Source organism: Echinops telfairi, unplaced genomic scaffold, assembly GCF_000313985.2.
Source record: "Echinops telfairi isolate 266 unplaced genomic scaffold, ASM31398v2 ScPeMD7_18;HRSCAF=68, whole genome shotgun sequence".
In the NCBI taxonomy this organism is placed as follows: Eukaryota; Metazoa; Chordata; class Mammalia; order Afrosoricida; family Tenrecidae; genus Echinops; species Echinops telfairi.
The window spans coordinates 40,995,171-41,010,078 of NW_022103915.1; the positions used below are offsets into that span (position 1 = coordinate 40,995,171).

Below are 14,908 nucleotides of genomic sequence, written 5' to 3' on the forward strand. Positions count from 1 at the left end.
CACGCACGCGCGCGCGCACGCACGCACGCGCGCAGACAAATTTCAGATGGCCGGAGAGTACTTCATTGCATGTATTGTAGCATAACTCCTTAGACTTTACATTTTAAGGCATCCCCTCCCAAATGCCAAACTCACTGCCATGGAGTCGAGCCGACTCACAGTGACCCTCTAGCACAGGCCTGTGGGTTTCCGAGACGGAAACTCCTTACGGGGGTACAAAGACTCAGCTCCCCCTACGCCCACCCTCCACTAGGAGCACAGGGCCGTTTCATATGGCGGACCTTGCAGTCAGCAGCCCGAGACTAACCACGGTGCTACCTGGGGCCTTAAAGGCAGCCCTAGGACTAGACAGACGGCTAGTCGTTTCCAGTTGTTCAGTGTGGAAAGCCTTCTTCCTGACGTGGCCCCAGAAGCAGCTTCCAGAAGCTCTCAACCACGAACCAGCAGACCAGAAAAAAGGCAACACTGACTTTGACCTACATTCTTCCACTTCAGAGATCCCCTGAGCATTCCGACCTCCTACTTCCACTTGCCCCCACCCCCACTTCCCTGGGTGGGCAACTGTCCCTCACACTCAAAGAAGCCTCCCATCTCTCTTCACACAACACCCTTCTCTGCCCGAGCACACCCCGAGTGTGGACGTATAGGGAAGAAACTTCCCAAACAACCCTCAGCTCCCAACTGGTATTTCAAAAACACATGGGCCTTAATTTCACAATTAAATGCCTGTTACTGCAGAAAGGGCGCCCAACTCGACTTCCAGGACTACAGGAACTCGGCTTGCAGTAACAGCATCCCGATGAGGCAGACTGCACATTTTCTCCTCTCCCTCAGAAGGCCTTGCATCCATTGCAGGGGTTAATGGCCTAATTCTTCACTATCTGCCCCCCACCAGCCCCCCCCATCCACAGCCATCACAAGACACCCTGCCCAGGAAGGCAAGAATGAGAGGTTATTGTTAAGACAGATGAATGAGACAATGTGCAGCTCTGTTCTCCTGACCTGACAATGTGACCAGGCAGGGGCACCGGCTGGCCTCCCTGCCTCCTGGCACGGCTGCCTCTGTGCGCAGCGTGCTCACGGGCCTCTCCTCCCACAGGCCTGCCCTCAGGAGTGCCATGTGGGGCGACACACTCTCTCACTGAGAACTAGGACAGCAGAGCCAACTCCTGGCTGCCCTGGGCCATCCAGGTACCCCTTGGGAGGGAGGGGTTGGAGTGAGGGGGTGGCTGGCTTTCTTTGTTACTCTTTGAGAATGGGGGGCCACACGGAGGGCACCAGCTGCACAGGCAGCTCGTTCAGCAAGACGTTCCAACTGGACGTTTGGGCAAAGTGTGAGTCACGGCATCTGCACACCAAAAGCAGCAGCACGCCCAGCCCATCAAGAATGGCGCTGCCTCCCCGGGCACTGCCCTGCTGGGCTGCCTCCACGGAGGGGTGTCTGGAAGGCAAAGGCATTTCTGTGCCCTGGGTGGGCACACACGTTCTCACAGAAACTATTCAAATGCACACTGTGCTTTCTGGAGAAATCTGTCTTCAGAGTTGATGATAAAGACTTTTCTCACAGAGCAGGGCAAGAGCCAAAAGCAAAGGCCACCGAAGGACCTAGAATCCTTCCCCTCGGGGTTCAAAGTCTTGTTCTACCCACCAGCTCTTCTAAAAGGGTTGGGGCAGCTTCAGGAAGTTACTGGGGGTCAAAGAAAGGGCAATACTTCTTTGCAGCGCTCTGGGTTTTCATTCAGGAACAAATAACCGAGACACACCACAGAAAGGACCTTAAGCTCTAATTGCCGGCTCAGAGCATGTCCCCGAGGCCCCAGCGCCGGACTCACTCAGTAGCCACCGTCTGGGGGATGGGTTCATCAAGTAGCTCCAGGCTGTGCAGGATCCAGTAGCAGAGCCACGGGCGGCTGGCGTCCAGACACTGTCAGGGGGAGAGGGGAGAACACACGCCCTTGTTCACAACCACTCAGAGACACTGCTGACAAGGCGACATCTGTCTCACTCCCGGCAGCCGACAAGGGGGAGGAGGGGCCCTGTGGTGAAGAACTGGTGAAGGATGCTCTGCTCTGAGGCCTGCGTGGGGAGCTGAGAAGATCACCAGACAAAAACCAGACTCCCTGCCCTGCACCCAGTTGGTGCTGACTCCCAGTGTTCCTGTAGGACAGGGGAGAACCGCCGGGGCGGGGGGGTCCGAGACTCTCACTCTCCAGGGGATGAGAAGGGGGAAAGGATCACGAGGGGAAGAACCCTACCCCAAGCCTGTTGGGTCCTTCTCCGCAGGCACCCGAGGAAGGATGAGCAGAGGACTTCTTACAAGTGATGCTGTGTTCTCAGTGTGACCAAACCCAAACCAAACTCACTGCCACTCAGTTAACCCTATAGGGCAGGTGGAACTACCCCTGTGAGTTTTCGAGACTAACTCCTCTTGGAAGTAGAAAGCCTCACCTTCCCCCTGTGGAACTGCTGGTGGGTTCACTGCTGACCTTAGAGCTAACAGCCCAACTCATAACTACTACCCATACGCCACCAGGGGGCCTGTGCAGACCCCAGGGGATGGAGAACTTCAGAAGGGTCTTCCTGGCTTAACTTACCCATTGATTCCAGAAGCATTAATAGGTACACACTATATTAGACACTCCAGAATCTCCCTGCCGTAAGTCAATGCTGACTCACAGCGACCCTGGAGAGCAGGGTCCCATTGTCCCGGTGGGTTTCTGAGACTAACTGCTCAGGGGAAAGCCCCATCTGTCTCCGGAGGAGGCTGGTGGTTCTGACTGCGGACCTTGCAGATTGCAGCCCAACTGGAAACCCGCTACCCCAGCAGGGCACCAATGTATTCAATCCTGGGGGCGTGCTAATGCAGACCATGTGGTTCCTACACTTCCGATGCTCGGGCTGTGTCTAGTCTTTGTAGTTCTCTTTGTGGAAGAGACCCTTTGCACAAGGGCCTAAGGTGACTTGTGTCTTCTGGGAACAAGGTGGAACAGAACATGTGTACACAGAGCTTCAGGAACAGTCCTGAGGGAACAACCCAGAGACCCACTGTGAGGGCTTCCAAAGATGACCTGTGAATGGTTATTGGTCGTCATTCAAACCAGACACATTTACTGCGCGGCCCAGGCTAGATGGGGCAGGCAGCAAAAGGCCAAAGGATAGGGAACTGGGATACGAACAGGGAACTGTAGGCCAGCTGTCGAGGTTCCTGCCAGGGCCACAGGGCACAAGGGTGAGTGCACAGCAGGCCAGGCTCCGCCATCTTCTGTGTTCGAGTAAGAGGAGGGAGAAAGGCTTGGCTGACGGCCCCACAGAATGAGTCCCTGGGGTGTGCATTACCTCATAGGCATCGGTCAGCTGTCGAAGGCCTCTTTTCAGATAATGGAAGTGCTTCTCCCTCTGCAAAAGCAGCCTGCAAAGACAAACAGCGCGTGAGCTCACGCTTCCGCGTCCCTGCAGAACACCTGTGTGCACACCTGCGCGCGCTCTCAGCATCAGGATACACCGCCCACCACCACCACCACCACTACCACCAGCAGTCCCTGGTGGACCACAGCAAACTCTTTCCCTCTGACAGCAGCTAAGTTAGCAGCAAGGCCAACGTCTGAATGTCTCTAGTGTCAGAGAAGCATGCCGGCAGACATTACCTTCCTGCCTGATGGAAAAGCCTCAGTGAGCTCCGGACAGGACACACAGCCGGGCAGGGATAACCCACCCAGCAAGTTCCCCCATGGGCTCACCACCAACAGATAAGCTACTGGCTCCTCATCCTGCAATTCACTCTCTCCGAGCTTGGCCACTTCCCTGGCATGTTACCCACCACCATTCCACTGGCATTTCTTCTGGGCTCACTTCTCGGAGGCTCTTGGCTTGTGCCCTGCCTACCTGCCCCTCGGTGATCTAGTATCTCCCCCTGGGAATTCCACTTCCCACGTGCAGACCCGCCCTCCACCCCCCAGCCCGTCTGTGCTTTGCGGCCTGTAGTTCTCCTTGGCATTGCTGCCAGCAAGACTGGCTTCCAGATGCCAGGTGCTGCCCGTGGCCACCTGCGCAGGCAGCCGAAGGTGGGCAGACGCTGCACGGCTTGCTGGGTCCTGCAGGGAAGAATGAAGCCCAGACGTCAAGGCATCCCCTCGCTGGCTGAGCCTGGCACTCTGCAGCACTCCCTGTTCGAAACATTCAAGTCAACTCGGGCTTATGCAATCCCTGCTGTGCCACACACAGGAGGAGATCAGAGGTGACTCGTGGCAGTAGTTTTCACCCTCCAAAAAGTTTCCCCTGGAAATAAGGGCAAGCACAGCATCGGGTAGGTATTACAAAGCAAGAACAGATAAAATGCTGCCGAGGCTCAAAAGGGAGGGGCATCGCATTTCATTAAGGAAGGCTATGGGAAGAAGTGGAATTTGTGGTGGGCGGCCTTGCTAGTGGGAGACAGATTTCAGTAGAGATGGGGAGGGAGGAGACGTTTGGCCAGAAAGAATGTAAACCCAGAAGTACCGAGCAATGCTGGCCACAGACCTTCAGCTGACAAGGAACATGTTGTCTACCTACACGGTCTAACTCGGCTGCCATGAGCCACACGTAGCTGCTAAGCCCTTAGAAGACAAGCAGTGTGACAAAGGTATTGAATCTGTAGGCTCATTTCTCAGCATTTAATCTTGGGTGGCTAATGACTACTATATCTGACGGCAACAAGGACACGGATTTGCAGGAGGAGTAGCCGGCAGGGAAATTTGGCTAGCATAGTAGTAACACAAGAGAAACGATGGAAAAAGCAGGCGAGGCCCTATTTACAGGGGTCTGGGTTGGAGTCTACCTTCCCAGGCCGGCCTTGCCCACCTGTTTCTCTGGAGCTCAGCAGAATACTGACCCTCAAGGACTTTAAATGACGACGGCAGAGTGGGGTGAACCCTGCCCCATCCTCGGGAACTGTGCCTTGGACTGCGGTAGATGTGAGGACAGAGATTCCCTCAACTGAGGTTCCCAACACTTTTTTAGGCTCATTAAAGCCAAGGCCTTCTCTGGTTCAGAGAAAGACTTAATACGCAGCCTCTGGGTATGAGAGCAGTAAGTCATTTGAGGAAGGGTGGGGAGAGGCAAGCTTGACTGAGGGCCTGGGGAAGGGCAGCAGTAGGAAGGAAAGGAGCTTCCGGCTGCTCAGAGGCTTTCTACTCCACGAAGAGCTAGTCTCGGGAACCACCAGGGCCGCTTGGCGCTGCACTGTGGGGTCAGAACTCACTGGGTGGCAGTGAGTTTTTGAGAAATTAATGTTACAGACAGAGGGCGGGCAAGCTTCGCTGCAAGCTGGACTCCGTTTTCTGGCTTCGGCACCTCCAGGGCTTCATCAGCACAGGGAAATGACCAAGCTCAGACTTCCGCGGGCCTACGTGCATGGGTAGCCCCTCCAGTTCAGGCTGCTTCTGAAAGCAAATGTCATCAGTAGGGTAGTAAGTGGAAAAGGGTAACTTCATCCGGGAGTGCAACACTGACAATAAGGAGCCACAGGAAAGGCCAAATGAACTGGCGCGGAAAGGTGGGGTATTGATGGACAAAGTGTGACGTGTAAAAGCATGGTTTAAAAAAAAGGCTGCACATTTCATAGCCTTAAGACAGGAGGAAAACCATTTCAGGGATAGGGAGAAATTCTAAATGCACCAACAATATTCATCTTTAGCCTTGGATTTCAGCTCAAATCTGCTGTTCGGCTTTGGCCTTGGGCCGCCGAGCAGGCAAATGCCTCCGTCAGCATCATTCTGGATGCTGGTCCTGAGAGCCTGTGTGATCCCATCAGCTGATCAGCACAAGAGCCTCAGAGGACACAAACCAGCCCTGGCGTCTGGCATCACTGCTAATACCTGAATACTCACTGCCGCTACCGTTTCAGGGTTCTGTTCTGCATTCTAATGTCAGGCCTTCAAACTCCAGCAACTAAAATGTTCAATGTTAGCTTTACAGTTATAGTTTTACAGTAACAGATAATAGTTGAGACTCTGTCGGACTTATATTCTAGAAGTTCATTCTGACACGGTGATGTCTGGAATCGGCCTTAAGCTGCTATCTTGATTTGAACACATCAACCACTCAGCTAAAATGTGGCTCTCAGGGATGTTAATTAGCTGGCATTATAATGAGTGCCTTCCAGATACCCATTTTCACAAGCAAAATGAGAAAAGCCAGATTCCTGATGCAAACCCCAAACCCTGCTATCCATTTCCCCAAGAGGAGCAGTTTTTATTTCCTGCCCACACCTGACCCAAGACCTATGAATCATGGAGTTTAATTTGACTCCCTTTATCTTCCACCACTTGGCCACCACCCCAAAAACCAATTTCTTCCCCATTGTAACTTCTCATTCTCCCTTCCACTTGAGCAAGAATAAGGGAAAGGCCCCCACCTCCCCACCCACCCACCCCCAAAAAAAAAGGAAAGGAAAAAGCCCAAGAGCTCTACTTTGATGGTGGGTGGCCTCGGGCTGGCACTCACACTGAAAACAAAGGACCTGTGTCTCCCAAGAGCCAGATGTAGACAGTGACTCAGGCCCCAGCCAGGTGAGTCATCTGGGGATTTGACTGCTAGCAACAGGAGCCACAGAGGTGGGTGCGCAGCAAGGCTGGTGCTCTCTGGGTTAGTTAAACAGGTGGTGCCATCTGCTGCTCTCCAGCTGCGGCTCAAGGGCAGGGCAAGCCTTCACCTAACCGTGTCCTCGTGCTCGGGCTCAATGCATATGGTTAAGTGAGCAGTTTGGGGAAAGACTCCCTGTTCGTGGATGGTTCCCTGCTTCCCTGCCTTCCTCTCTCCCTCTACAAGCATATAAGTGCCTTTTCCAATGGTTTTGTCTTTGCAGATTAGACTTTTCTGATTGAAATGTTTTGCTTTTTAAATCAGAAGAGATCAAGCTCTCTGTGGCTGGACACATCTTTAATGCTCTGGTTATATAAGAAGCGTCCTGGAGACTGGTTTGCTGGGATTTGGGCTGTTAGTGCCTGGTCTTGGCACAAGGGACTCCATTTTGAATCCGGTACCTTCGTGGTTCTCAGAACTCACCTCTCATGGGCCTCCCTCACATCGGCCTCCCCTCCCCTCGCTGAAAATCACCAGTTCTGAGAACCAGACATCCCCAAGAAAGAATGTTCTTTGAAGATATGTTTACTCCACCCACCCCATACCTATAGATAAGATTAACGACCACTTCCCTGCATTCCTTGAAGATGTGTTTATTCCACCCATCCCGGACCTATAGATAAGATTAATGAGTGCTTCCCTGTGAAGCCCCTGTGTGCAGCTGTGCCTGCCACCAGGGGATATAAAAAATGCAGCCAGAATTCCCCTCGTGCGGTTTCACTAGCTCAATACCTGAGTTGCTGAACCCGCCGCAAGCTTCTCAATAAAGCCTGCTTCTAAAACTTTACCAATTGAATCTTTAATTTGGTTTCGCGCCCCAAAAAACCCTTACAGTTAGCAAGTCTCAAGTGGTGGTCAGGGACTGGACCTCAGGCCCCTGAGCTCTCCCACTGGACTGTGTCAGCCGAATGTCGAGGCAAAGTCACTTAATCATTATCGTTAGAGGGAAAACGATGACCACACACAGCTATGGAGGACTGGTCAGTTCTCCTGGCTGGAGGTGTAACAGAGGATGGCTGGTTTCTGAGGGACAATTTGTGAAATAGATGAGACATGCTAATAAGTGTTAGCGTGACGCATTAGAAAATACAAAAATTCAAATTCAGTAATAAGCTTCTGCTTATAATCTCCTTTATGGAGTATCTGACCTTGGCCTGCTGGCTCCAAGGAGGTAAAAGGCCTTCCTTCTATTTCTCATTCAAATCTCCTGCAGTCACCACGCAATAAGGCCCAGGCTGCTGGCTGAAGCTCAAAGTCCTTCCCTCACTCAAATAAGAAAGGATGGCGAGTCCAATACTTTGCCGTCCCTCAGAGCACTTTTTCTGTTTCCAAGATAGTTCCCCATCTGAATACCAGGGCAGCAGGTCACAACTAAGCAGTTAAACCTTGCCCCATCTGCAGTCCTCAGAGTTCAGGCTGTGAGAGCAGCCAGGCCTAGTGCCAGACATGAACAGCACCCTATCAGAGGGAGGCGTCTGAGGCACAGCACATCCAGGAAGCAGCCTCCTGGCTTCTGGTTGGATAAGCCCAAGGAGGAAAGACCGCCTCCCTCATGAGTTGGCAGCTCTCCCAACCAGTAACCAGCTGCTGCGGAGCTGAATGACCCTTGGAGACCCATGGGTGCCTCCTCAAACTCCAATCAACAGCTTACCTCGGTACAAGGTGGTTGAACTTGTAAGAATTGAAGACATCTTGGATCTTTTCTTCGACTTTTGCCTAGTAAAGATAGAGCAGAGAGGAAACAAACACAGATGAGACTTCTATCAACTTTACCCTCCTATTGCCCCAAATGTGGACTGGCTACGCAGTTTGGTGTGGTTGCATGCGTCATAATGCTACAGGCTAGAGGGACTCTGCTGGGGAAAGGCTGAGGACAAGGACAGAGTGTACCATTGGGAATCACGATCAACTTCTCCAATAATTCAATTCTGAACACTCAAACTAATGGCAATTCTTGGAATTGGTGACCCTGGCACTAGTTAGGTGCTCTGGTAGGGCCATGGGTTAAGTAAGGCACTGGGCTGCTAACTGCAAGGTCAGCAGTTCAAATCCACCAGGCACACCTGAGAGAAATATAGGCAGCCTGCTTCCATAGAGGTACAGCCTTAGAAGTGCTATGGAGCAGTCCTGCGCTGTCCCGACATGGTTGCTAAGTGGGCTTGGCACCAGTTACTCAGGGAGTGGAAGAAGAGAAAGGCATTTTGCTTATTTGATGAAGTAGTTTGATGCTCATTAACTGGGTACTCTCAACTACACAACAGATTTCTCCAAGGGTCATATTTCTTGTTTGTGGGATATAGAAGGGTTTTTCCCCAGGTTGTCCCCCTAAATATATGCTTACAACACATGGTAAATTACTTGGAGGTCAATGTCAGCTGCTTAGAGGTTATCTCCCTGAGGGCATCAGTCGGCTAGAGCAATCAGATATTGTCTGTACCACAGTAGGTGGGGCCCACGCCCTGCTGATAAGGATAGTGGATTCGTTCCTTGAAGGAGAACCCCGAGGCAAGGTCAAGCCCACTCAAGGTGACCAAGGTTAGGCTGCCATCTTGAATCTAGAATCCTCCCATCTTGTCACATGTGTACCACTAGGCCCTCCCCTTCCTTTTGCATGTACACCCCTAGATCGTTCCCCTCCCATTGAATGTATTGCCTATGGTACAACCCCTTCCTGTGATGATGTAATCAGGGGACTTTCACACCCCCTAAGTGTATATAAGCCTTGATTAGAAATATACTCGCTCTCTTTTCTCCCACCTCCACGTGGACCACCAAGAGGGGCTGAGGTGAGCATGCTACCATGAAATGTGTCTGACTCCTTTATTCTCTCTTCTCTCCTATCCTATCTTCTATGACTTTTCTGTAATCTTTTTTTTCTTTTTTCTTTTCCTATAATCTTCATATATGATAGCCCTACACTTGCACCTACAAAAGGAGCCCTTGGTTGTTAGAGGCTGGTTTCCTCTAACATTTGTCATGAGTTTTAGGAAAAACTTGAATTGCCCTACGGAATCTATAAGCATCAATCACCTAGAGCCCAAACCAAAGGGACAAAAAATCTAAGCAACAGTCTTAATTCACAGGCAGGACTCCCAGTCAGAAAGCAAAGGGTCCCAGAAGGTCAGGTCTTAAAGTAAGCCAGATCACCTGTCCACTCTGGAGACCTCACCCCAGAGTGGTCTTCCCGTGCAGCCTGGGTCAGGGAAGGCAGGCTCTTCCTGCATCAGGGCACTGTTCAGAAGGGGTGCTTCACTTGAACTGAGTGGCGATGCACTATCTGGGGATACTTCACAATTGCTTCCCTGGGTAATTTTTTAAATGTGCCATTGAGCTAGAGTTCCTAGTCCCTTTGACAAAATTTGCAAGAGTTATTTGCAGTGATGAGATGAACTGAGATGTGAATCAGCTAAAATGGCAGCCAATTTACAATCATTGCATATTTGGTTTTAGGATATGCTGTGGGATTTGTCTTTGATTGTGAGTTTGAGGGATGACCAAGCATTTACAAATACTTCAACAAAACAGGCTGAAGCTACCATGAGAACCTGACTTCAGAAAACTATGTTGTCCCAGATTCTGAATAGTTCTTTTTTCCATTCCAGAGACCCCAAGGGTCCCTAATAGGCAGCACCAGCCTAAATGTAACACAGACTACGTTTCTGTCACGTCTTCCTTAGTTCTGTGTGGAGTGAAATAGAAAAATATACAATAAACATGTCAGTAAGGATATTAAATAAAGATCTGCCTAGGGTAGACTGTTATAGCTAAGCAAATAATGAATAAACGAATACAGACGGCAGAACTGGTGTTTTTGAATTATGGTGTTGACAAAGAATATTAAATATACCACAGACTAGCAGAAGAATGAATAAATCTGTCTGGGAGGTAGTGCAGTTAGAGGGCTCCTTCAGAGAGAGGTTAGCCAGACTTCATCTCATGGACGTTAGACATGCCATCAGGGGGGACCAGTCCCTGGAGAAAAACATCATTCTTGGTAAACTTAGTGGTCAACAAAACAGAAGACCCTCGATGGATGGATTGGCACAAAGGCTACAACAATAGGCTCTAACATAATGATGATTCTGAAAACGGACTAGGACCAGGCAGCCATTTGTTCATTGTACGTATTACTATGGGCTGGAGCAAGCTTGAGGGCATCGGACAGCAATAACAGCAACTACATGAATTATTGAGTTTTGGATGAATCAAAACACCTTTACCCACACACTCGCCTACTCAAATCCTTATGACTTATTATTTTAAAATGAGCCCATCTCCTCTTCGGTATTCTGATACTGAGATCCCTAAGAAGAAGCTTCCAGTCTGAGAAGCCGGCCCCAGTCCCAGCTACATGGATAGCCGCCTCTCCCCCCAGAAGAATTCACTTCAGAGGACAGCACTGAAGCTGCAGGTCAGGGAGAGGGATATGTCTGATCAGAGCACATGGGAGCAAATAAAGGGGGAGGAAGAGAGTGGAGCACATCCTGGCCCCCCCAAGCCTTGAGGATGATATCCCCGCTCACAGCAGCCAATGCACAGAGACGACCATATGGCCAGCCCCACTTTGAGACATGACATCCCTCACTGACCCACAGCCCTACAAGGGACAAGACTGGAGAAACAGTGTGGGAATTGTGTCTGATCTGACCCCACCACACCGAGGCAAAACACTAAGGGCGTGCAACAGAACAGCAAGGGGAGCAGAGGAAGGAAGTCCCAAGGGAATACCAAAAATAGACTTTGGGGCCAGGGCGTGGCACCCCATCAAACTCCACCAGAAAACACTCCTAAAGGTCAACAAACAGACTGAACTATTTACAGGCTTTTATTTTTGTCATTTTTGGTTGTTGTTGTTTTGTTTTGTTCCTTTGTTTTACTCTGTCTTGTTTTTGTGCATGTTATTATCTCCGCAGGTCTGTCTAAATAAGATAGGCTGGATAAACAATCTGGAGAAGATGGTTCCAGGGGGAGGTGGGCAGAAGGAAATGGTGTTAACAAACCCAGGGACAAGGGAACAAGTGATCCAAAATCAGTTGTGAGGAGGGTGTAAGAGGCCTGATAGGGATTGATCAAGGGCAATGTAACAGAGAGGACTTACTGAAACCCAAATGAAGGCTAGCATGATAGTGGGACAAGAGGAAAGTAAAAGTAAATAGAGAAAAGAACTAGGAGTCAAAGGGCATTTATACAGGGCTAAATACAGGCATATACATATGTAACTATATTTATATATGAGGATGGAGAAATAGATCTATGTGCATATATTTATAGGTTTAGTACCGTGTTTCCCTGAAAGTAAGACATCCCCCGAAAATAAGACCTACTTAGATTTGCCTCTCGCTGAAATATAAGGCACCCCTGAAAATAAGACCTCCCCGATAATAAGGCCCCCCGAAGCTACCGAAACTCTGGACTCTGGACCATAGCGGCGAGTGCCGCTGTTGGCCAAAGCACAGCTGAAGCAGACAGGAAGTGCGAGGTCTCTTTTAATCAGCGAACCCACGCTGCCACCAGGACAAGCTGCCGCCTGCTGCTCGCTCTGCCCTGATGGAGTCTGGGTGACTCACAATTAGACAGTGAGTCGCGCAGGGTAGGAGTCAGGCACATTGTGTGGACACACAGGGTTGTCTGAGGTAGGGGGGAAATGTCTGATAAAGTGCAAGAAGGAAAACATTGGATGTGTTTTGGGCATTTTTATTCTTGAAACTGACAAAGCCTGGGCCACATAAGCAGTTATAAGGAAGTGGGTCGATTTAATGCTGCCACTTGTTATGCAAGGGAGCCAAAGAGGTCCGCTAGTCTGAGATGCAGCCAGCACTCACCGCTCTAAAGACATGAAGACATTTCTTCACGAAAGAAAAATAGATCAAATAATGATTCCCACAGGAATGACGCCCTATCTCCAGACTCTTGATATTGCAATAAACAAGCCATTCAAGGACAATATGCACATGGAAATTAATGACTACATTGAAAATAGAATGGAGAGAAATCAGCATGGAAACTTTGTGAAACCTAAACTGCAAGAGGTTGTGACTTGGGTGAAGAATTCATGGGAGAAAATCACTGACAGTTGCACTGCAAATGCACTACGAGCAGGCTTCCTTGACAAGAAGTACTCATTTAAGGACAGTGCTATTGCTAAACATGAGAGATTTGGTCCACTGATTCTGAAAGAAATGGAGTCAAAAGAAATTCACCAGGAAATTCAGGTTTGGGATTGTTATGCTGATGTTCCAGAAGACGATGACATGACTGTCATTGAATAAATAAGTAAATGTACCATAGATTGTTGTACATCAAAATAATGGTAGTAACAAGAAATTCTTGATACTTTAGGGTTCACAGTTTGTCTGGTTATGCTGGTTTGTGATGACAACTACTACCATACCGTATACAGGTAATAAATTTCCTTTTTTGTTGTTCAACATGGAAAAATAAGATATCCCCTGAAAATAAGACCTAGTGCATCTTTGGGAGCAAAAATTAATATAAGACACTGTCTTATTTTCGAGGAAACAGGGTATTAAGGTACCAGATGGATATTGGGCCTCCCTCAATGCAAGAACACTTTGTTCTAATAACCTGGCATTCCATGATGCTTCACCTTCCGGACACGATTGCTGAAGGCAAAGTAGGTGCATAAGCAAATGCGGTGAAGAAAGCTGATGGTGCCTGGGTATCAAAACATATAGTGTCTAGGGTCCTAAAGGCTTGAAGGTAAAAAAGCGGCCATCTAGCTCAGAAGCAACAAAGCCCACATGGAAGAAGCACACCAGCCTGTGTGATCATGAGGTGTTGAAGGGATCAGGTATCAGGCATCAAAGAACAAAAAATCGTATCATTGTGAATGAGGGGGTAGTGTGTAGTGGAGAACCAATGCCCATCTGTGGACAACTGGACATACCCTTACAGAAAGGGCGTGGGGAGGAGGCGAACCAGTCAGGGTGCAGTGTAGCAATGATGAAACATGCAACTTTCCTCTAGTTCTTAAAGGCTTCCTCTCCCCCACTATCATGATCCCAATTCTACCTTACAAATCCAGCTATACCAGAGGATGTACGCTGGTACAGATAGGAACTGGAAACACAGGGAATCCAGGACAGATGAACCCCTCAGGACCATTTGTGAGAGTGATGATACCGGGAGAGTGGAGGGAAGGTGGGGTAGAAAGGGGGAACTGATTACAAGGATCTACATATAACAACAGAAAAGTGGGTGAAAGGAGATGTTGGACAGTGTAAGACATGACAATAATTTATGAATTATCAAGTGTTCATGGAGGGGTGGGGAGGGAGGGGAAAAATGAGGAGTTGATATCAAGGGCTTAAGTAGAAAGCAAATGTTTTGAGAATGATGAGGGCAACAAATGTACAAACGTGCTTGACACAATGGATGGATGGAAGGATTGTGATGAGTTGTACAAGCCCCCAATAAAATGATTTTTTTTTTAAAAGCTTCCAGTGCAGGACTCCTTACTAAGAAATCTCCCCTTCAGCTCCCACTTGATCACCATAAGCAGCCAAGTACTAGATAAAGAAAACAGAGGTTTAATTCCAAACTAAGAAATTCAAGAAATGTGCCATCCCATATTGTGAAAATGCTTGAAACATTCCCAATTATTCTTCTCTTTGGACTTCATTACTTTTCTTTAGAATGAACAAAAGCACAAGTTATGAATTCTAATAAGTGCCTGATTATTGCAGACCAGCTGCTTATTTTTTTCTTAAGAGCCAGTGTATGTGTTTAGTAGTTTTGCTGACAGAGAATTCAGAGCCCATTCACCCATGCTTTATTGAGATGCAATTCACAGACATACTCACACATTTACAGTGCACGATTCAATGGCCCCTAATATACTAATAGAGTTGTGCATCCATCACCCTCCAAATTCCCCTTCTTTTCTAACTCCGGCAAGCGCCACATTGTTGTTTTTGCTGTTGGTTCCGACTCAGAGCCCTCTGGACAACAGAACAAAACCCGCCCAGTCTCGTGGGACATTTGTTACACTGCTCTTACATCTGCGCCCACTGTTGCAGCCACTTGTCCACCCACCTTTTGGAGGGTCTTCTTTTTCACTGCCCTCTACTTTACCAAGCATATCCTTTTCCAAGGACTGGTCTCTCCTGATAACATGTCCAAAGTATATACATGTGTTACAGCAAGTAGATGGAAACATACAATAAGAGGTCCTTTGGACATTGGGCCTCCACTCAAGTACTCCCTCAACACAAGAATACTTTCTTCTAGTAAGTTGGCATTCTATGATGCTCACCTTCCCGACACAACC

General features: G+C 49.0%; 1 protein-coding gene across 1 annotated transcript in view; it reads right to left on the reverse strand.

Annotated features, from left to right (window-relative positions):
* Window positions 1–14,908, reverse strand: part of LOC101646635 (protein farnesyltransferase subunit beta) — an 80,609-nt gene that overhangs the window by 41,058 nt on the left and 24,643 nt on the right. Inside the window, exons 2-4 of the mRNA XM_004698654.2 lie at window positions 8,270–8,334; window positions 3,337–3,409; window positions 1,833–1,924 (exon numbers count right to left, since the gene is read on the reverse strand). Of these exons, the coding sequence (XP_004698711.1) occupies window positions 1,833–1,924; window positions 3,337–3,409; window positions 8,270–8,334 (230 nt within the window). The remainder of the gene's footprint in view (window positions 1–1,832; window positions 1,925–3,336; window positions 3,410–8,269; window positions 8,335–14,908) is intronic.